Raw genomic sequence first — 21,055 nt, forward strand, 5'->3', positions numbered from 1 at the left:
GGGTAAAGTACCTCCTGTAGCACATGCACTGAACTGTAGGTACCCCCGCGCTTGGAGGGTACTTCTGTCAACTCCCTTTTAACACTTCGGCGCTTGAGCACAGGCGCCTCACCGCCTAACCAGCCGCGCCTCTTATCCGCCTCTCGCGTCTCACAGCCGCCTTTCTGCCACCCAGCGAGCCTCTCCATCGTATCCTTCCAACCCCGGTCTCTTCTCTGCTGCTGACTTGATATTGCACATCATTCTTGGACATTCAAAAGGAAAAAAGACAGAGGGAGAAGAGATTACGCCATCTTCCTTCTCCTTCCCTCCGCCTGCATCTCCCCCAATTGCATCATTGCTTGCCCGTCTATTCAGCGCCGAGTTTTATCTCGTCCCGTCTTATAATATCCGCCACCTGCCTTTGCCCCGTGTCTCGACCATTGCCAAAAAAATCACACCCAGAGTCATGGATTTGGACATTGATATGGACGATGCCGCCATTGGCGAGGCCTTTCAGGACGGCACCGATGTTCACGAGCACATCCCGCAAGGTGACGACATCCTGGTCCCGGACGAGCCAGAAGAGCCAGGCGAAGTAGCCGACGACGGAGAAGCCAAAGAGGACGACGCGTCAAACACCATTGTCCCTACAAAGATTCACATCAGAGGCCTGGATAACCTACACACAGACGACATAAAAACATACGTCAAGGCTCATTACGGAATCGTGGACAAGGTGGAATGGATTGACGACAGCACAGCGAATCTCGTCTTCAGCTCCGAACCCGCCGCCCGCGATGCCATTGTTGCCCTGAGTGCTATTGACATCTCAGATGCGACCGCTTTGAGCATTGGCGAGACGATTCCCGCAAAACCATTCGAGGGAAAGCCCGAGACTTCTCTACAAATTCGCTTCGCGATGCTGGCAGACAAGAAGCAGGCCGGCGCCGCCCTGCGCAGCCGATACTACCTCCTCCATCCCGAACACGACCCTGAAGAAAGGCGGAGGCGATATCAGGAAAACCGCTCTCGGTACCGTGACCGCGATAACCGAGGAAACGGAGGTCGTCGAAGACGTTATTCGGATGACGAGGTTGAGACGTTCGAGGCGAGCATGTACGACGATGCGCCGCAGTCTTCTCGGGACGATAGACCCGACGCTCGAGGAAACAATCGCGGCAAGGAGCTGTTTGCAGATCGCGCAGTGGGGCGATCAAGCACCAGAAGAGACAGGTCTGCGTCTCCGCGCCGCGACGACGATGGAGACGCAGCGATGGACGGCCTCGCCAGTTCGGCAGGTAACAGGACGCAGGCTCGGTCCATCAGGGGCCGCCTCGCAAGCGACGCCAGGTCGAAAGAGCTCTTCCCTACCAAGCCGTCTAACAGGGGCGGGCAGCTGGACCAGCTCGAAAAGGCCATTGGCTCAGCCCGGCTGAAGGAGGAGGACATGCCCAAGATCGTCGTCAGGCCAGACGAACCAGCCGGCGACGGCCTCAACATTCGCGGCGTCGCCAATCAGCGCGCCCAGGGCAAGGACGGCGGCTTCTCCATCAAAGGAGCCGCCAATGCCCGCGAGCTGTTTCCCGGCAAATTTGGATCGGGCAATGCGGGCAAGGAGCTGTTGGATATAAACCGAACAAAGAAGAGACAAAAGGCGGAAGACTTGTTCTCATGAGGGGGGAGGAGCAAAAGGGGATATAATAAAAGGGATGAAAAGATTGGCATTAGTTTGGTTCGTGAGATGAAATGAACCGTGACAGCTGCGGTGCTCATGTGAGGGAGGAAAGGATTTAACAACCAGCGGAAATCAAAGTTATCGGGACGGCCAGTTTGATGATACCATGGGCGTTGGGGTCGCGCGCACATAAATGGATATAGTATAAAATCACACCATGACAAATTCCAACTCTACATATGATAAAGCGTCTGTCTAGTTGTAAATGACCTCACCACCATCTCTCCGTCAAAACTCGCTGGGGATCCACGACGGCCGCAAGCTTCTCAACAAGCTCGTCCGTCATCGTCGGCGGTCCACAAACATACACCACCGTCCCTTGATCCTCACGATCCCCAATCGCCGCCTCCACATCCGCCATGGTAAGCCGTCGAGGCTGTACCTCCACCTGAGCCCCGTTGATAGACGTCGTCCCCTGAGACACAGCATTTCCCGCCGCCGTCACATACAGCTTCACCTCGCCCTTTACTTTATCCTCCCCGAACAAAGCCGTGATCCTGTCAAGGAAGACAATATCCGAAAGCTTGCCGCTCCTCGGGGGAAGCTTACTCGCGTAAATAAACCTCACATCAACGGGGCCCCTCCCGCTCCCCTCAGCAATACAACTCAACATACTCACAAGAGGATTCACGCCCACGCCGCCAGCAACGAAAACCACCTTTTTCGGCACCCCCTCGGCCGGCGGAAAGACAAACTTACCACCCACGCGAACACGCAGCGCCTCCCCCAGAATCTCACTCTCGGGACGCCACAGCCACGCCGCGGGCTCGTTGTCCGGCGATTCTTGCACCGCGAGCTCGAGATGAGGAGAAACATTGGCGAGGGCGGCCGAGGGGGCGGACGTGATTGTGAAGCCGCCTGCTTTGACTACGCCGGGGATGTACGTGTCGAGCCATTGGCCGGGCAGAAACTATAACATGCATTTATTCTATTTAGTTAAAAATCATTCACTATGAGAGAATTTGGATGAAAGATTGACTTACCTTGATGGGACCAGCGACAAGATCTAGGCGAAACAGTCTCACCCTCTCATTGACCTGGTCAATCCGACTCAGCCGCACCTCATGAAGATCCTAAAACATTAAACACCTCAGCAATGAGCATCTACTCATCAATCACATCTCCACACGACTATATTCGCTCTCTAAAGGAAAATAATAAAAAGAAAAACTAGCAGAGGGACTCTTTACCGCATCTCTCGGCTCCCCCGCCGTCCTCTCAAGATGTCCCTCCCTCCCCTTGGACGCCATCCTCTTCATCAACGCCGTCCCACCAAATGTCGTCCTGTTAGACCGTAACGCGCCCGAAACTAATTGTGCACGACACCCTATTCGCCACAGCATCAAGTTTTCAAGATACAAGAGTTCTGTTTCTTCATGTTTTAGATGCAGACTTCAAGTTACATGACTCTATTTCCGAAGAAAGAGGCAGATGAAGGGTTTCCGCTGACGCCATATAAGTTCACGCCGCTAGCTCAAAGCCAAATCGGACATTTCATCAAATGTAATAAAAGTTAATCCAGAAATGTCTAATTGTAATTGTTGTATTGTGTATACAAATTTCATAAAATCAAAGTCCTCGGCTTACAATTACACGCATAAAGTAATCCGTAAGCCAACTCTCATTGATGCCTCATACGTAATTATGCCCTATTTCAGCCTCAAAATCACCCTACATTTATACTCCCTATGATTTTTGATATCTACAACCCCCCTTCACCAATACCCTCCTTGTTTATATTCCATATTAAGCCTCAATAGCCCCCCTAGTAGCGTAGCCGCTCGCTGCAAAAGAATCCATCCGTTTACGATTGCTCCGACCAATTCACCTGGTCCACAACCTGCCCTGCCGCAGGGTGGGAGAATGCGAGACGCAGTCGCAATCGCAGTGGCTGTGGTAACATCTGTTAGTACGTAGAAGTCCAATGGCGGTATATCATTTGGAAGGGTGGAAAAAGCACTTACCCCCTTGCAACCAGATACTCTCATCACCTGAGTGGTCTCTGCTCCGGGTCCAATCTCCTCGGATGCAATAGGTAGCAGCTGCAGCTTCTGAGTCTTTGGAACAGCTGCTTGCAATCCGGCACCAGATAGAGGAACAGACCCAGTGTTGTGGAATCGAGCCACGGCCTGGATGAGTCCCGCCGCGTTACGCTGAATCTGCATGGTCACGTTGAGGTCATTGGCATTGTAGCACGGAAGCCATGTTTGGCCCTGGGCTGCTGGTGATTGCGGTTGCTGTGGTGGTGGTGAGGATGCCGCCAGGATATCCAGGCCGGACGAAGCAGGGGCTGGTGACGGGGTACCTTGGGCGGCCGGCCCCGGGCCAAAGAGGTCCATGATGGAGGAAATGTTGGACTGCTGAGGCCCGGGGGAGCCAGACGTGGGCGGCGCCGGGGATCCGCCCCCGAGAATGTCGGCAAGGAGATCCGAGTTGGTTGCTTGGGATCCGTTTGGGGGCGCAGCAATGGTGGCCGGCGAATCCATAATGTCCAAAAGGTCCTGCTCGGTAGGCTTGAGGATTTTGGATTTTCTGTTGGCATTCTTGGCCTTCTTTGAAGGAGCCCGGCCCAGCACCCTCGACTCCTCCTTGATCTGTGGAGGCGGCATCTTCTCAAGCACACCTCGGCGAACCTGGTCAAATGCAAACAGGTTACCGTATTCCACAGCTCGCTGCTGCACCTCCACATCCAAGCTGGTCTGGTGCGTTTGCAGGATGCGCCGCACCTTTTCTACCTGAGCGGCCTCGGAGAATCGCGTGCTGAGCTTCATGAGAGCAGTGGCAATGTATTCCGTCGTCACCTGCGTGCCATAGCTGCTGTTGAGGATGAGGGAAAACAGGTCGATAACATCGCCCTCCTTGACCTCCTGGACAAGCTCCTCCTCTTCATACTGCCCACCCTTGAGCAGCGCATCGCCATACTCTCCTATGCACCAGGCACCAGCCTGGGTCAAGCTTTCTTGGGTAATATCTTTCTTAAGGTTAGTATACAGCTTCTGCACGGCGTACGTCTGGAGCTCCTGGGTAGTGGCAATGAGTCGAATAAATGACGAGAGAATCTGCTCCTTGACGTAGTTGCCCGCCAGTGACATGACTCGTAGCATGGTGTCAAAATGCCATCGCTTGTTCGGGGCATATCTATCGGCGGCAATTCCAATCTGGCTAGTCATGGTTGGCTTGAACTCGTTGTCTGCAACTTCCAAAAAGGCCAGCAACTCCCTGATGAGCACCCGGACGTTGGATTCGTTGATGAGGGTGAAGCTCAGGTCGAGAGCCCTCCTCCGTATGCTGATATCGGGATCTCTCAGACACTCCAAGATGGTGTTCCGGTGCCTCTGGACGGCATTGGGCTCAATGGCAACCACCTTGATGAGGGTGTTGAGCGCGACGTAGCGGACGTTGTTGTCTCGGTTGGTAAGGAACTTGCCCAAGATGTTGACACCAAGGACTCTCAAACCCGAATCGGCCTCGATATCCAGAATAGTAAGCACGGCCTCGTAAAGAATCGAGTTTCCGACGTTCTTGGACGAATCGGTGTTGGTCGCGACCTGCGCCAAGATGTCGTTGATCTGCTCGCTCGTGTGGGCATCGCCGACGGCCAGCACTCGCAGCAACCGCAGAAGCTTGACTTGCAGGAAGGGGTCGGTAATGCCCGTGACATCGTGCTCCGGGGCATATCCTGACGTCGAAAGGCCCTTGAGCGTCTTGACAAGCACAGGCACAAATGCCCTGAACTTCTCAACCATGCCCTCCTCGCCTCCTTCTTCCTCGTCAGCCTCGCAGAGACTCGTAACCAGAGTCAGGCCGCAAAGAAGAACGCCGTGATTTCTGTCGGAGAGAAGCGCGGTGGCCTTTTCGATGAAGTGCTCTTGCAGGTCTGGCACCTTGCGACATATCCGCATTGCGCAGAGGGCGGCCTTCCTCCTGATGTATGGATTTGCGGTTGAAATCAAGTTCTCAATCTCGGGAAACAGATCTCTCGACATTTCATCGGACGCAATGTTTCCGAGAGTGCAGAGGGCGAGTCCGACAACATATTGGTTCGAGTGGCTCAAGTCGCTAGACACATGGCATGGTTAGAACCCGTCTGCTGCTGCCATGGGGGCATATAGGGGATGGTTTACTTCTTCAACGAGTTGGTCACCAGCGTCAGGACCTCTTGTTTTTCGTCGAGCAGTAAGCTTGTAGCAAGATGACCGAGACGCTTATCCGCAAACCGCGGGGACGCAAGCAGCTTCAGGCATTCGACCTGGCCGAAGTGAGTTCGCTCGCCGAGGGTGAAGAGGTAGAGTAGTTTCGCGACATTGTTACGCCTGTTCCAGTTGCCCATGAGCACTCTTGTTCAATGTTTGGATGCGCAAGCAAACCGTCGATGTCGGTCAGAAACCCACCGTATGCTATGGTCGTGGCCCTCCTCGCGGAAACTGGCTCTGATGGCGGCGCTCTCTTTCTGGATGACCGCTCGCTCGTCTGCAATCGTCTTGGCCGCACGCACGTTGCGGATGAATTGTTTTACTATCGGCGCCAAACGTCAGCCATCGTCCGTATAGATCAAGCAGGGGAGAGCTGCATACAGGAACTCATCTTGAGGACAGAGCACGACCCGGCGACTGGACTGGGTCGTCTCACAAGGTGTTATCAAAGGATCCGCAGGCGGTGGATGAGCGGTGGTGCCAGCAGTGCAGCAATTCGCAGGCTCCCATACACAAACACTTGAGAGAGAGGCTTCACAACTCCAAGGGCCGGTTAGCGCTGACGTCTGGAGAAAAGACGGCGAGCCTCGACGATGAGCTGGAGAGCTTGCTTGTAGGCGGAACGTTGGAATCAATCGCAATGCCACCAAGCACCGCTCCCTATAACTGAACTGGACTACACTTGCAAGTACCTGGATCCAGCGCTACGTGGGGCAGGCCACGCTGCATCATGGCCAAGGCACCAGCGGAAAAAGCAATGGCCCGGCGAGGCTTGGGTACCTTGGAGCCGCCAGGACCTGGGTCTAGGCGACTCTGCTCTGGGTGCGAGGTACCCCGTATTTCGAGGTACATGACCTGAGAGAGTGCGGTACCAGTTATTCACTTATCGAGGTATACCGGCATATGGGGTGCGAAACGACCACATGAAGCAAGATACAACATCAACAGTAGGTACGGGTAATTCTAGCAGCTGAATGCTTTATAGGAGGGCTGAAATATTCTAGCTAGGTATTCAAGTATTTGAATTTTTATTCCTATTTTCATTCCTTCAATTATAAAAATAGCTACTTTTGGTGGCGACCGGCCAAAAGCTGAACAAAGGAATCCAAGTATCAGCACGCCAAGCACCCATGGCAACACAGCAGTGGTCATTTCGTCGTCTTCCACATTGAAGCTGAGACAAAGCCAGCACCCGTCCTCGCCATCCCCTCTGCCGCCTCGAGTCTCATGATCAAAGCAGCCTAATCGGCTGACATCATTAAACAGTCATATATTCTACCCAAAAGCACCCTTAAACAGCGCTGAAACGATTGTACATGGCAAACACTATCTGGTCTTACACGCAGTTGTTGCCAAGCTGTATGAGTCGGGCTCCCAGATGGGATTGTGTTTGCTATGCGGTATTTCTCGTTTATGGGTGTCTTTGGGCCTTATATATAAGCGAATCCAGAGTGCTTTACAGCATGTACAGTCACTCTGGCTTAGATCTCTATAGTTAAATGTGATCAGCTGTAGGTGATCGAACCTACAATATAGGTAGATGGAATCGTTTCTAGCCCATTTAATCCATACGCTGGGCGTACACCTTTGCTCAAAGAGTTTGCAATTTACATCACCATGTTGCAAGAATTACTCACAGAGAGCTGTTGGAATTTGACAGTATGCATAATAAAAAGGTCCAGGGTACCTATATCTACCTGGACTGCTACCAGAACTTAACATCACGACTCTCCACATCCCAGCAATTTCGAAAATCGCCCGTAGACATGACAGCAGTAAAAGGAACAAAGTCGACTAATTGATTTTCTCAAACAACAGGTTGTGAGCGTGCTAACGCCTTGGTCTCGCCGCAAGGATTAACCATATTCATGGCCTCTAACATGGCTGAACAGTTGGCTTAGTCGCAAATAACTCCAGACACAATCCCTTATTTTTGCATCATAAGCTGGACAAACTCATTGTCTACGCAGATACCGTTAGCCCATACTCGTTCAGATGCACTCATTCTCGCCGTAAACTCACAATCAATTCGGCCATCGCCGTCCTGATCGGCCTCGCGAATCATCTCATCGACCTCATCGTCGGTGAGCTTCTCGCCGATGGATGTCATGACATGGCGTAGCTCAGCGGCTGAGATGAAGCCGTTGTTGTCGCGGTCAAAGACCTGAGCGCATACGTTAGCAAATACAATAGAATAAAAATAAAAAAAGACGCTTGTGCCAGAAACAAACCTTGAATGCCTCTCGGATCTCCTCCTCGGAATCAGTGTCCTTCATCTTTCGTGCCATCATGGTCAGGAATTCTACACCGCTCCGTATTAGCCCGAATGTGATAACGATCCAATACTTGGACTCTTGACATACCGGGGAAATCGATGGATCCGTTGTTGTCGGCATCGACCTCGTTGATCATGTCCTGAAGCTCTGACTCGGAGGGGTTCTGGCCAAGAGAGCGCATCACGGTGCCCAGCTCCTTGGTGGTGATCTGGCCTGCGGGGTCAAGCCTGTCAGTATTCTTCTTTGCTCGCCTATCATGAAACGGGCTGACAAGGGAAATTATCGGTCGGCAGCAAGTCATTCGGTGTTCCGATGCCTATTCGCAAAAGGAGGGGAGGGGTGGTGTCGCGTCACTCGCTGCTACGTACCATCACCGTCCTTGTCCTGTAGCAAGCTGGGTTAGCACTCAAACCGTCCGAATTGCCACAAGAAACGAGGTTGAAGACTCACAAAGAGAGAGAAGGCCTCCTTGAACTCAGAGACCTGCTCTTCGGTAAGAGAATCAGCCTGTTGAGAGCTCGCGGGTCAGTCACACAAAAGCTCCTGAGAATTTGGGGGGCAGCCCCTCAGCGGTCGCGGGGTTGCGCCTGAGACAAGTCGGCCGAGGGTATCTGCGCGCCACTTACCATTGTGGATGGGGGTTATGGAGAGCAAAGAAAGAGTGCAGAGAGAGAGTCAAGAATCCAAAGGTCGGAGAGGTCCCGGGACTCGACTTATAAAGACAAGGTTGGATGCGCCTGGGCGAAAGCGGGAGCTTTTTGCTTGTGGTCGTGTCGATTTGACGTGGGGAGAACAAGGAACGATATAAATGTCAGGGGACCCCGTAAGGCAGAATCAGCATACAGTATTAATCCTGCGGGCCTGGACTGGGCCGGCCTATCCTGTGGTGCCTAGAAGTTCTAGTAGGACCTACACTAAGTAGGACGGGACCTTGTAACACATTGGATGGGGGGCAAGTGGCGGCTCCGGGGGTATTCGCACTGTACCGGCCATCGGGCGCCGTTCTGGCGGGAGCTGAAAGAGTCATGATGCCATGATCACAGGCACACAGCACTCTGTGTTGCCGTGCTGGAACGTCCAGAGCTATCTATAGCCTGTTTGCCTGTAGCTACCCAATGCCATGCAGCAAGATTGAGGAGCACTGGGAGATTGTATCTTTGACACGTGTGAACACCGTGTGAGGCTGCAGCTTCATTGGTGGGAGCTCCGAAACCTGCACTCGTATCTGCTCGCTTCCGGCTAGTGCCCAGTGCGCGGTTGCTCCAGGATTAGCGCAAGTGTCGTAATGCAACCAGCTTCGACATTGGTGCATTGCATTGGATGTCGATACTCAGCTCAGCACTCGATAATGCCCGTCATCACCTGAATCCCGGAAATCTTGCGTCCAGATCCAAAGGCCCGCGATTCATCATTGATCCATTCCCCGTACTGACAGGCCTCCAGACGCCCCCCCAGCGTCCGCCATGTGGCGCGACCGCACAAACCTGTACGTGTGCCCTGCAACTGCAACTCCATGCGAACACCTATTCCGTTTCCAAACGGAGCACATCTCGACTGTCGTGTCTGACCCGAAATCCCCCGTAGCTACATCTCCTACCGCCAGTCGTACGCTCATCATCCCAACCAACGCTCCAAATATGCCCCCGGGGGCTACTCCGACGCATACTCCACCAGCAGCTTTGCGCCCGAGGACCGGCGCGGGCTGCTGTCGAGCGGCGCATTCGAAGATGATGGCGACGCTGTAATTGAGATGGACCTTTTGCCTCCGCGATGGACTGATGTTTCCGACGAGATTACGGAGCTGCTCGCTGAGATTGCCACGAAAAGCCAGCGTCTGGACAAGCTGCACCAGACACACGTCCTCCCTGGATTCGACGATGACGAAGCCAAGAGGAGGGAAGAGGTCCAGATCGAGAGACTCACCCAAGACATCACAAAGAGCTTCCACCAGTGCCACCAGCGAATTCAAAAGATTGAGCACATGGTCCGCGAATCAACGCAATCAGGAACCATTAGCAGAGCGGAGGAGACCATGGGGAAAAACATACAGATATCCCTGGCCACAAGGGTCCAGGAAGCCAGCGCAAACTTTCGAAAGAAGCAGAGCGCCTATCTCAAGAGTCTGTCCCTGTCCCAACACCAACCCCCCCTAACCCTGTCCTAGACATAAACGCTGACCTCGTGTGTGTAATTCTCTAGAACTTCGCGGAATGGGTGGCCTCGGTGCCGTCAGCCCCATCGATCGCCCGACATCGCCGATGCCCGGCTCTTCCTACATGGACCCATCCCTCCAGGAGTCCGACGCCGACCGCTCCTTTTCGCAATCTACGTTGCAGGTCGCGATGCAGCAGAAGACGCTGCACTCAAACGACGCCGCCATTGCCCAGCGCGAGCGGGAAATCGAGGAAATCGCACAAGGCATCATCGAGCTGTCGGATCTTTTCCGCGATCTTCAGACCATGATCATCGACCAGGGCACTATGCTGGACCGCATCGACTACAACGTTGAGCGCATGAATACAGAGGTCAAGGCTGCCGACAAGGAGCTGATAATAGCTTCCGGCTATCAGAAACGGAACATCAAGAGAAAGATTATCCTCTTACTGATACTATTGGTTGCTGGTCTATTCATTCTGCTCATGGTCAAACCTAAGAAGAACGGGGAGTAAATAGCAGCAGATTATGCTACCTAGTGAGAAAAGGAAAGACAATGATTGCGGGGGGAGAGGTGGAAAGGTAATCGGCGTTGTATGGATAGATGCTGCTACAGTCAGCGCAGAGGCCGAGGTTCACTCTCTCTTCTGTCCTGATAACTGCGGCTCAGCGTGGCGTTTTGACAAGCGGTTGATGGTCATATTGCTTCATGACGTATGACCATTTGTATCAACAAAGGGAGTGACTTAATGCTACCCAGGGACAATCAATGATGCACCTGGAGTTACCGGTTTTGATTAGATCTTATTTACAGCTTTCTGTAGATATTGTAAAAAGGGCCTATCCTACGTATAGCCCCAAAATAGATTCTATCCAAGTGCTATTCGCTCCCCTCATGTTCCGTTTTTATCAAATGTCTTGTCAATTAATCTCGGGTATCGGTTCCACAGCTTTGACTTCCGGGCTTCGATTTCTTGCTTCACCATCGACATGTCGGGGAACATTTCCGATCCCCACGCCTTGTCAACCAGGCCCATGAGGCTCTCCATGGAGAACTCGACGCTGTCTCTTGCTCGGTGCCGAGGCCGTCCGGGAACCATTCCCGTAGCGATGCGAGAGATGACGCTCGACCGCACCACCTGATTGTCGATCAAGGCCCCCTGGTCTCGCAGCGTAGCCAACAGGCGAACTCCGCGGGCGACATCGAATTGCGAAAAGTTTGCAGTCTGTAAATGCGTGAGAGACGTTGGCGGCCGGGGCTTAGTCGCCAGCGTCTGGTCGAATCCCCATCTCACGATGGAACGTTGCAGCGAGGTATCGAATATCAGCCGAATGGGGTGGTGATGGTGGACAAATGGCAAGTCTGCCGGTATGTACTCCTTTTCCTCAGTGTTAAAGTGCTTTGGCAGGTCTTCCCGATGCACTGGAACTAGCCCTCCGTAAGGGGGGGTGTAAATTTGCATGATTTCCAAGCTCAGCTGGTCGAGTTCGTCAAGACGCCTTGAGCGTCCCAAGTTGTAGAGTAGTGATTTCCAGTATCTTGTAGGAATGGCAACGTCATGGCACGAAATGCGCCGAATGACGGTGAGAGCTCGGTCTAAATGAGGGTCATCTGAATCATGAAATCCATAATCCCTTGGTAAATATCGTTGTGATCGTTGAGGAGGATGCAAGTCGAGCTTCCAGAAAACACGCTTGAGGAGTCCAGTGGCACTGGCTTGGGCCATGCTGATTTTCAACGCTTCCATACGATCGAGGACCTCCTTCGCTTTGCCTAAACTCCGCTTGAAAAGCTCACTTCTAAGCAAGGAATTGAGACGTCGAGATGTTGGACCGGTCTCGATTGCCCACTCGATAGCCTGGAGGAGTCGCTCCATCTTCCAATCTCCCATCCTCGCGGCCTCGGCCATAAGGGAGTGTCGAGTTTCCATGTCTTCGAATTCATCAGGGTGAATGTCGCAATGAAGTAGATCCATGAGTAAATCGTCCGCCCCATTTCTTGCGAAGGAAACTAAAATCTTGCAATACGATTGAGGAGATATTCTGATCCCCAGCCTCTCGACCTGGGCTATACGTGCCGCAACTTCTTTGGCGTCTGGGTCCCGCAGCGCAAGAGATTGTAGAGAGCGAGGGCCAATTGTGCGCACTCCGAGCTTGTATATGAAATTGATCGCAAACTCCACGGATGTCCATGTGCTGGCGAACCATTTTGCAACGAGAGCATCGCTGTGTGTCCCTCTTCGATCGATTCTTTTCCTATCAACCTCAGGGAACGTCTCATCGTCGTCAGCTTCAGCAGCTAGTTCTTGACGATCGAGCTCAGCAACAGCTAACTCTCTCTCTGTGAGTTGTATGTGCGGGTAGTAGCTGGCAAGAAATAAGAGAAACGGCCGAGAATTGGATGTCAATGGAGCATCCTTAAACACGACCAGTTTTTTGCGCCATGTACGGGCCAGCTTGGACTGACCCGAGGCAAAGAGAGCTGGTATGATGTGGTCGTATAGTTGACGATTGGTGCTCGACACATAAAGCGTTGTCAAGGTGCTTTGCATCTCAGGAGTTGGCTTAATGGCAAAGGTCGCCAGTAAAGCTCCAAATTCATCCGCCCCAGGTGGAAAGATGGGGGTTAATTGCTGATCCCAACGAATTGCCTCTTCGTAATCGCCACGGTCCAGGAAAAAGCGAACAACACTCGTGTATAGACCGGGCCATTGGAAACTGCTCTGTGCCAGCAGTTGCTGGGCCGCAGTGAAAAGCACAGACAGCCGTGAATCCGAGCCCAGCGCTGCCGACAAGAATTTACCACGCAGAGACTCGGCATCGCTAAATGCAAATATTTCATGTTTCCCCTGGTACCAAATTGCTTGGAAAACGGACCAAACTCCGTCGGATCCATGCTTGTCAGATAGTATATCGCACACAGCCTCCCACGAGGCGGCATCGTAGGGCTGGATTTCAACCTCTGCGTCTTGAAGACTCTTGTTGATTCTTGCTGCGAGGGCTTCGTTCGATGATAGGAAGCCCGAAGATGCATCATGTCGCTGCCGCGCCTGCCCTAGACTCCCGTATTTTCTCCATCTTGGTGGCTGCAGCAAGGAACTCGGATTCCCAGCAGAGAGTGCTCGCCATTGATTCCAACCAGAGCCTCCAGGAGTAAATCTCGGAGCCTGATGAAGAATATGTCCCTTTCTTGGAGTAATAGATAGGCGAGCTAGGGCAGTGAAGTGCTGGGAATAGTGTCGTAGCCTTGTGGACGACGCATGCGAAAGGCTGGGAGGGAATCGAGTCGATGGTGGCCGATTGTGTGTGAATTTTACGGCTCCTCGCATTCCTGGGATTGTCTCCAGCCGGCCGCCGACTTCTGAGGCATATCACCGCATCCAGCCGTTCAACTGTGGCGTATCGTCGGGTGTCAAGATGCCATCAGAGACGCTCAAGACGCTGTACCGTAGCTGCAGGGCTGGAGTTGGCAAGGCTTCACTTTTTACTCTACTAGACCAAGGTAGGCCGTGATACAGTATTCGCGCTGGCGCATGTAATTGGCGGTTCCCGAGCTATAACCTTCAAGGTACGTACCTCAGTAGGTACTTCAACCCATCCCACTTCCTCTTTCCGTGCGCAGATGGGCCGGTTGCTGAGTCATCCAGCTACCCACTTTTGAGCTAGAATATGGCCTCATTTCTCTAACCAAGGCTTCTTCTGACATCCCGACTACAAGATCACTCCACCACGAAGCACTTTTCAAACGAAGACCTACACGCATCTTCATTTTCAACCGCCAAAATGGGGTAAGCTCCTCCCATCGACCGACGCATGCGAAAGCGCCCAATTGCTGCTCGCCTGCCGACGGCTTCCGCAGGGTTTTCCCCGACGGATGTGCATAGCTTGGAGAGAACCTCGACTGACGCCGTGCCATAGTATGATCGACGCCAAGAACAGGGTGACGGAGAACCAGCGCTTCTACCAGGCTGCGTACAAGGCTCACACCCGCCTGTGGAAGATTGTACGCACGAATTAGCGATCACGAACCTCGAGCTATACTAACGCAGCGACAGAACCCCCGAAGCAACTGGTACATGGCCCCCTACCTCGTCGCCCTCTGGGGAGGTTTCGGAGGTGAGTTTGATTGATGAAATGGGCTACGGAACGCAAAGCTAAACGAGTTCATAGCTACCCTCTACGCTGCCAGCCGAAAGGTTGCCGGCCACAACACCTGGTTCAGCAAGGATTAAAGTACCGGCATCTATGGGACGAGCCAATTGAGTTACCCCAATTTGCGTCAAATGCAAGATTGGAGGCATGTATGAGTTTAAAGTCTTATAGACAGTAAATATAGGATTTGTCAGTCCGTCTCACATGTCTCGCTGTATTGATTGGATCACCCTTGTTGCTGTTCGCATTCGTCTAACGTGTGTTTATTCATGTTTTTCTTTTCCTTGTTCAATTATGCGTAGCCAGTAATTCATTGTGCCACTCCGATTCTTTTCGTGGTAGAGAAAGAAATGCAAATCAAATGTATCGCATGTCAGATTTCCGGCCCTCCGTTGCCCAGGCACTGCAATGCCACTATATTGGTTGTGAGACTCAGTCCACCGGGGATTAGTAGCCGGTTGCGCCAGGAGCCTTCTCATCTTTGCGCAGGCTCACCAGCATTTCGCGGAAACGCTCTTTGCCAGATCCGGAGGCTCCGCCCTTGGCCCCCTTTCCGCTGACATCCACGAGTTTAGCAATGCGGTCCCAGCTTGTGCCACCAGAAACCGTATCCTCCCTGTTGGCAAGGAATTCCTCCGCCTCCTTGCGCGTCTGCGCAATGCCCTTCTCTTTTTTGGAGTTGTAGTTTTCATAGAAGTCATCAATGTTCCGTTGAGCTTCCTGTATCGTTTCCTCTCGCTGAGCGGCGAATTGCTCGGATCTCTTTGCAATCTGCGCATCGCGGGCCTCGCGCCACTGCTTGATGACTTCCGGCTCCTCCTCATCGACAGCGTATGACTGGTAACCCGAGTTGTAGCTCACAGACGGGCCGGTCATGATGTTTCCATCCACTCCAGCGAAGCCCTGAAGACGTGCCTTGTTAGTGCCTCGGAATTCATTTTGAATGCTCGACGTATACCCACAGCAGTTGGACTGGCAAGGTCTGGGAATTGGGACTCAAAGGTCGATGCCGCGGCGTTGCTCTCGCCCAGGAGATCTCCACCAGCGTCGGCTAATACGTTTGCGTCATCACTTGTCGTGAACTGGTTCGCATCATCGCCAAGGAGAGCCTTTTCTCTAGCGAGGAAGTCTTCAGCAGAGGGCTCGTCGGAAGCTTCCTTGATATCGGTTTGCGCTGGCAGGCAGTGGTTAACTTGGATCGAGGCTGGTTGTGTCCGTTCAGGAGCTTACCTCCGGAATCGAAGTCCTCGAGCGAAGGGAATCGGTCAGCCATGTTGGATTATCGTGGAAGAAACTGTCGTCGTAAAAAAGAAGATCGTGGCCAGAGCAGAGCGCGAATGGCAAATCCAGGCAAAGGAGTGTGTAAGGTTGGTCTTGCTCAGCTTGCGCAACGAAACGAGGTCGCTAGCAGTGACCATCTGTTCCCTGTTGTCCCTGGTTACTGCTACCATGTTCTGCCGGGCGGTGAGGCAACGTGAGACGCAGCTTTGCGCTAAAATATTGCATAATGCGGTACAGGCCCGCTCGCATGTGCACTTATCCGGTCTTTTGACGGACCCTACTAGGTATCTCCCAAGCCTTCAGCTCTCGTCAAAGTTTCTTCCTTTGATGTTGGATGCTATTAGTTGATACTCCTTTGCCCACGACCATTTTTAGTTTTTCCTTGCCTCCTCTGTGTTGGGCTGTTGATTCGGCAGGCAACACTTTGTCTCCTGACTTGAGCCTGATCTGCCGCAATTGCACTTCCACTAGCTGATCGCAAGCTTGCTGTTGGAGCTCCAAGGCCAAGATCCACTGCTTGCTGTAGACCTTTTCCATCGCGTCGCAAGGCCAATCTACTCCAATAAGGCACGTCGCCCGTAGAATCAAGCAGTGGAACGCCGTGTGTGCATTTGCCTCAGTCTCATACGATACGCCAACTGCAACCAAAGACCAAGCATCGTAATAATGGCGTACAACGACGATTCAGTGCTGGCGCGTCTGTCAGCATTGAATGAGAGCCATGACAGCATTGCAACAGCAGCCCAATGGATCATGTTTCATAGGTAAGCAGCCTCTATTGATGATGAGCAACTCTCCTTTGAATGCGACAGAGGTACTGATCAATCCAATTCTTTCAGACGGCACGCAGATCGCACAGTGGCGCTCTGGATGCAGCGCCTGAAAGATTCATCTAGCACGAAACGACTGAGCCTGGTTTACCTTGCGAACGGTATGCATTCCACAACCATTATATGCGCCCTTGCCCTTTCAATAAAGAAAGACAGCATGCTCACGCAACGAACGAGTGCTAACACTTTGTGGAAAGAGGTTGCGCAGCAGTCTAGAATCCGCCACAAAGAGGACTTTATCATCGCCTTCTCCCCGGTTATAGCAGAAGCAGCCGCAGTGGCCTATAAAGGAGCGCCAGCCGAGATTCAAGGGAAATTGCGACGTGTTATCGACGTCTGGAAAGACAGAGCTATTTTCGAAGCGCCGATTCAGGCTGCTATCGAGGCGCGTCTAACTGGTATGCGCCTTTGCAGCTTCTTTCTAGTTATGAATGGATGCTAATTTCGAAAACAGAGTTGGATAAAGCTCGCGGATCCGTTAAGCCCGGATTCGGAGGTTCACCGTTTGGATCATCTGCCTCCTCTGTGCCCTCAGAATTCACGCCCCTTGTGTCTGCTCATCAGACGGTCACCAAGCTGAGCGTGCCATTAAAGACGACCATTGCTTCCGCGACCCAAGAGTATGAAAAGCAAGTCGATCCCACAGTACCCGCCCCTTCAGCGCCTGTATATGCGGCTCGCCTCAATGGGTTGCTCAAGACCCTTGCGAGCGCTGAGAGTGCGGTAGCCGAGTGCGTCAAGGCCCGAGAGAGTTTGATCTCGGGATTGGAAAAGATGCTGGACTCGAACAGAGCGGCCTTGGAAAACGAAAAGAATGCAGCTTCCGAGCTGTCGGGCCGCAAACGAGAGATTGAAGATAAGAAGCAGCAGGTTGAGGTGGCTATCATGAGAGCACTCGGACCTGCGGATGGCAACGGAGCGCATACAGAAGGGGAAACTGGGGGCCCTCCTACTGAGCTTGATCGGCCAGAGATGGAGGCTCTAACACCGCCAGGCATGGACGATGACTACGAGGACACTAGACCAGAGAGCATCGACTATGACTATGACGAAGACGTCAAGCCCTCGGAGGACGTCCCAGCAGCTGAACCTTCCGTCGCAAAGGCCTCAACATACACTCAATCGCTGCCCATATCAACCAACGGGTCTAATAAAAGGCGACGAGTGGATGACGGCAGCGACTTTCCCGATCTCGGTAACGACGGTGAGATAGATGCCGAGGTGGCAGAGATGCTAAAGGAAGGCGGTGACATTTGATTTAGTTGATGATTCCGGGCAGGGGTTGTTGGATTGCTTCTTCGAGATGGAATCTAACTAGGAAACAAGCTATATCCTGACCTTTGGGTAGTAGTGGTTTGGCTTTCCACGGCGCATGCTTTCATATTGTATTTTCATCCTCGGCATATAGTAGGTAGGATTTGAGTTTGTTAGGGTTGTGTATGGAATGTAGGATGCAGGGCTTTTCAATACTATTTACGTGCAGCACACGTTTTAGTTTAGTTCTATTCAAAGCATCATATCGAATCGTAACACCTTGGTAGAGATATAAATAGTCCTTCAGTTCAGGTTGTTTTCACAGACAAGACTCCCTGCAGTTAGTTGTGCTTCGGGACTCGGACCTTGGAGCTCGGCGCCATGCCCGTACGGAGTCCGGAGCTCAAGCAAATCCCACGTTGGGCCGACGTTGGGCCGACCTTCGGCCGAGCAATTGTCCACTAACTAGGGCGCTTTAGAGTTGCCGCCTTGCGCATTGCAGCAGCTTTCCAGCGCTTTCAGCTGTAAATGCCGCGACTATGACGGAACCTCCTAGTTCAGCAGTGTAGTAGGTAATGGAAATATTTTCCCCTTCCGCCTCTTGATTCCTTTCTCATCCCTACAACGCTGCCGGATCACCATCACCGCTTCAGCACCGACCACGGCTTTTCCTCCCGACCGGCTCCCAGCAATTCGATGCTGAACCGCTGGGCGTCCCCTCGGTTACCATGAATGCCGGGGCGCTGCGACGAGCGCTGCCTGCCAGGCTAGCAGTCAGCAGCTCGCAAGAATCTGCAGTCTCGGTCTCGAGTCGAGCTCTGTCGCAACACTTCCCGAAGCCCGAATCTCTCCTCTGCCCGTCGATTTCTGGTTCGCGCACTCTGCCCTTTTTCACCCCTGCCGGCTTCCATACGCTGGCAGGGTCTCTTCGTCTATCTCAGGTACAACAACAACAATCCCAGTCTCGATCGCATTCGGCCATTGGATACCCGTCATTCTCGGGCCATGGACGCATACTGCAACTAGCTCGCCAATTCTCCAGCACTTCTTTCGCTGCGCGGGAAACCCAATCAAATACCGGAAACGCGACTCGGCAAACGCTGGAGTCTACAAGGCAGACAAAGGATACGGAAGAGGACGAAGCCAGCCAGGAATTTCAGAAAAGCGAACGGGCAGCCAATGCGGCGCAAGTCAATCTATCTGCCAGGTTATCTAAAGAGGGCACGCCCAAAGCAAAGGCTGGCTTTAAGGAAATATGGAGGCTGCTCTCGATTGCCAAGCCCGAAGCTCGGTGGCTGGGCCTGGCTTTCTTCTTCCTGATGATTTCTTCTGGCGTTACCATGTTGATTCCGTTTTCCGTTGGTCGCATCTTGGATATCTCGACAAAGGGCAACATTGATGACGTGAACATCTTTGGTCTCTCCTTGAACCAGTTTTTCATGGCCCTTGGTGGCGTTCTCACACTCGGAGCCATGACCAGCTTTGGACGAGTCATTCTGCTGCGTATCATCGGAGAGAGAGTCGTCGCCAGGTTACGATCCCAGCTGTACAGGAAAACCTATGTTCAAGATGCCGAATTTTTCGACGCCAATCGAGTTGGTGATCTCATCTCGCGACTTGGTTCCGATTCCGTCATTGTTGGCAAATCAATTACTTCCAACTTGAGCGATGGGCTTCGAGCAATCTTCAGTGGTGGTGCTGGATTCGCAATCATGGTCTGGACGAGTGCCAAGCTCACCGGCATCTTGTGCCTCATGTTCCCACCCATTGCTATTGGCGCCTTCTTTTACGGACGAGCGATTCGAAATGTGAGCAGGTCGATACAGAAAAACCTCGGTACCTTGACAAAGATTGCGGAAGAACGACTTGGAAATATCAAGACGAGCCAGGCATTTGTTGGAGAGGTTCAAGAAGTCGGGCGGTACAACAGACAGGTCCGCAAGATCTTTGCTCTTGGCAAAAAGGAGTCCCTCATCGCTGCAACCTTCTTCGCCTCGACGGGCTGGGCTGGTAACATGACGATTCTGGCCATGTTAGTTGTCGGTGGAAACCTGGTGAGGACCGGTGCCATGTCCCTGGGAGATTTGACTTCTTTCATGATGTATACTGCATTTGCGGGCTCCAGTCTGTTTGGTCTATCTGGCTTCTACTCAGAGCTCATGAAGGGCGTTGGTGCCGCAAGTCGATTGTTCGAATTACAGGATCGGAAACCCACCATTCACCAGACAGTCGGATCCCCCGTCAAGTCCGCTCAGGGCACCATTCGATTTTCCGACGTTCATTTTGCCTACCCAACGAGGCCTGCAGTGAAGATTTTCAACGGCTTGGATTTTGAAATTGCGTCTGGTAGCAACGTCTGCGTCGTTGGGCCATCAGGAGGCGGCAAGTCGACAGTTGCGTCATTACTCTTGCGATTCTACAACCCTACATCCGGATCCATTACAATCAACAATGTCGATGTCTCAACAATGAACATCAAGTCGCTGAGACGACGCATTGGTGTTGTGTCTCAAGAGCCCGTACTGTTCTCAGGCACCATTGCTGAAAATATCGCGTATGGCAAGCCACATGCAAGTCGCGCGGAAATCATCTCGGCAGCCAGGAGAGCAAACTGCACATTTATCAGTGATCTGCCTGAAGGCCTTGAAACACAGGTCGGCGCCCGAGGATCCCAGCTGTCCGGTGGTCAAAAGCAGCGCATTGCCATTGCCAGGGCACTGCTCAAGGACCCTGATATCCTGATTCTCGACGAGGCCACTTCAGCTTTGGATGCGGAGTCGGAGACGCTGGTCAATGAAGCGCTTGCGGGGCTGCTGCGCGGACACAACACCACCATATCCATTGCGCACCGACTGTCTACGATCAAGAGGTCCGACCTCATCATTGTGCTGAACAAGGACGGCAAGGTGGCTGAAATTGGCAGCTATGTCAAGCTTGCTGCCGATAAAGAAAGCGCCTTTAGCAAATTGATGGAGTGGCAGATGAGTGGCGGCGAGATCCCGGAGAAGCGGCCATCCACAGAGGCCACCTCCCACATTACAGAATTCGAGGAGATTGAGGATGATCTCGCCCGAGATGAAGACCAGGAGAGATTCGTGGACGAAGGTGAAGAGGCGAACAGAGAAAAGGCAGCTCTGCCATCACAAGATAAGGGGAGAAGCCTTTGAGCGCATACACGATTGGTGTCTAAGGAAAAGA

The 21,055-nt window shown here is 52.7% G+C and overlaps 9 protein-coding genes across 9 annotated transcripts; 5 read left to right on the top strand and 4 right to left on the bottom strand.

Moving 5' to 3' along the window:
• Positions 1 to 448: 448 nt before the first annotated feature.
• Triagg1_1962 (uncharacterized protein) lies at positions 449 to 1,657 on the top strand (the record flags this gene model as incomplete). The annotated part of the gene is made up of 1 exon (XM_062896090.1): positions 449 to 1,657. One exon carries the CDS (start codon positions 449 to 451, stop codon positions 1,655 to 1,657), a length of 1,209 nt encoding a protein of 402 aa, XP_062758818.1.
• A 271-nt stretch (positions 1,658 to 1,928) lies between these two features.
• Triagg1_1963 (uncharacterized protein) lies at positions 1,929 to 6,301 on the bottom strand (the record flags this gene model as incomplete). The annotated part of the gene is made up of 8 exons (XM_062896091.1): positions 1,929 to 2,627; positions 2,701 to 2,790; positions 2,908 to 3,001; positions 3,526 to 3,608; positions 3,682 to 5,776; positions 5,842 to 6,054; positions 6,109 to 6,232; positions 6,292 to 6,301. 8 exons carry the CDS (start codon positions 6,299 to 6,301, stop codon positions 1,929 to 1,931), a joined length of 3,408 nt encoding a protein of 1,135 aa, XP_062758819.1.
• Positions 6,302 to 7,837: 1,536 nt separating this feature from the next.
• Triagg1_1964 (calmodulin) lies at positions 7,838 to 8,815 on the bottom strand (the record flags this gene model as incomplete). The annotated part of the gene is made up of 7 exons (XM_062896092.1): positions 7,838 to 7,872; positions 7,933 to 8,074; positions 8,142 to 8,212; positions 8,274 to 8,399; positions 8,555 to 8,570; positions 8,637 to 8,693; positions 8,813 to 8,815. 7 exons carry the CDS (start codon positions 8,813 to 8,815, stop codon positions 7,838 to 7,840), a joined length of 450 nt encoding a protein of 149 aa, XP_062758820.1.
• Positions 8,816 to 9,649: 834 nt separating this feature from the next.
• Triagg1_1965 (uncharacterized protein) lies at positions 9,650 to 10,855 on the top strand (the record flags this gene model as incomplete). Its single annotated transcript, XM_062896093.1, has 3 exons — positions 9,650 to 9,672; positions 9,771 to 10,306; positions 10,386 to 10,855. The coding sequence occupies 3 exons, from the start codon at positions 9,650 to 9,652 to the stop codon at positions 10,853 to 10,855; spliced, it is 1,029 nt and encodes a 342-aa protein (XP_062758821.1).
• A 378-nt stretch (positions 10,856 to 11,233) lies between these two features.
• Triagg1_1966 (uncharacterized protein) lies at positions 11,234 to 13,669 on the bottom strand (the record flags this gene model as incomplete). The annotated part of the gene is made up of 1 exon (XM_062896094.1): positions 11,234 to 13,669. One exon carries the CDS (start codon positions 13,667 to 13,669, stop codon positions 11,234 to 11,236), a length of 2,436 nt encoding a protein of 811 aa, XP_062758822.1.
• Positions 13,670 to 14,123: 454 nt separating this feature from the next.
• Positions 14,124 to 14,572, top strand: Triagg1_1967 (uncharacterized protein; the record flags this gene model as incomplete). Its single annotated transcript, XM_062896095.1, has 4 exons — positions 14,124 to 14,128; positions 14,259 to 14,343; positions 14,396 to 14,456; positions 14,511 to 14,572. 4 exons carry the CDS (start codon positions 14,124 to 14,126, stop codon positions 14,570 to 14,572), a joined length of 213 nt encoding a protein of 70 aa, XP_062758823.1.
• Positions 14,573 to 14,939: 367 nt separating this feature from the next.
• Triagg1_1968 (uncharacterized protein) lies at positions 14,940 to 15,765 on the bottom strand (the record flags this gene model as incomplete). Its single annotated transcript, XM_062896096.1, has 3 exons — positions 14,940 to 15,395; positions 15,455 to 15,666; positions 15,723 to 15,765. 3 exons carry the CDS (start codon positions 15,763 to 15,765, stop codon positions 14,940 to 14,942), a joined length of 711 nt encoding a protein of 236 aa, XP_062758824.1.
• Positions 15,766 to 16,439: 674 nt separating this feature from the next.
• Positions 16,440 to 17,860, top strand: Triagg1_1969 (uncharacterized protein; the record flags this gene model as incomplete). The annotated part of the gene is made up of 3 exons (XM_062896097.1): positions 16,440 to 16,537; positions 16,613 to 17,001; positions 17,058 to 17,860. 3 exons carry the CDS (start codon positions 16,440 to 16,442, stop codon positions 17,858 to 17,860), a joined length of 1,290 nt encoding a protein of 429 aa, XP_062758825.1.
• A 725-nt stretch (positions 17,861 to 18,585) lies between these two features.
• Triagg1_1970 (uncharacterized protein) lies at positions 18,586 to 21,024 on the top strand (the record flags this gene model as incomplete). Its single annotated transcript, XM_062896099.1, has 1 exon — positions 18,586 to 21,024. The coding sequence occupies one exon, from the start codon at positions 18,586 to 18,588 to the stop codon at positions 21,022 to 21,024; it is 2,439 nt and encodes an 812-aa protein (XP_062758826.1).
• Between the last annotated feature and the right edge of the window lie 31 nt (positions 21,025 to 21,055).

Source organism: Trichoderma aggressivum, assembly GCF_033847375.1.
Source record: "Trichoderma aggressivum f. europaeum strain CBS 100526 chromosome Unknown scaffold_005, whole genome shotgun sequence".
NCBI classification, from domain to species: domain Eukaryota; kingdom Fungi; phylum Ascomycota; class Sordariomycetes; order Hypocreales; family Hypocreaceae; genus Trichoderma; species Trichoderma aggressivum.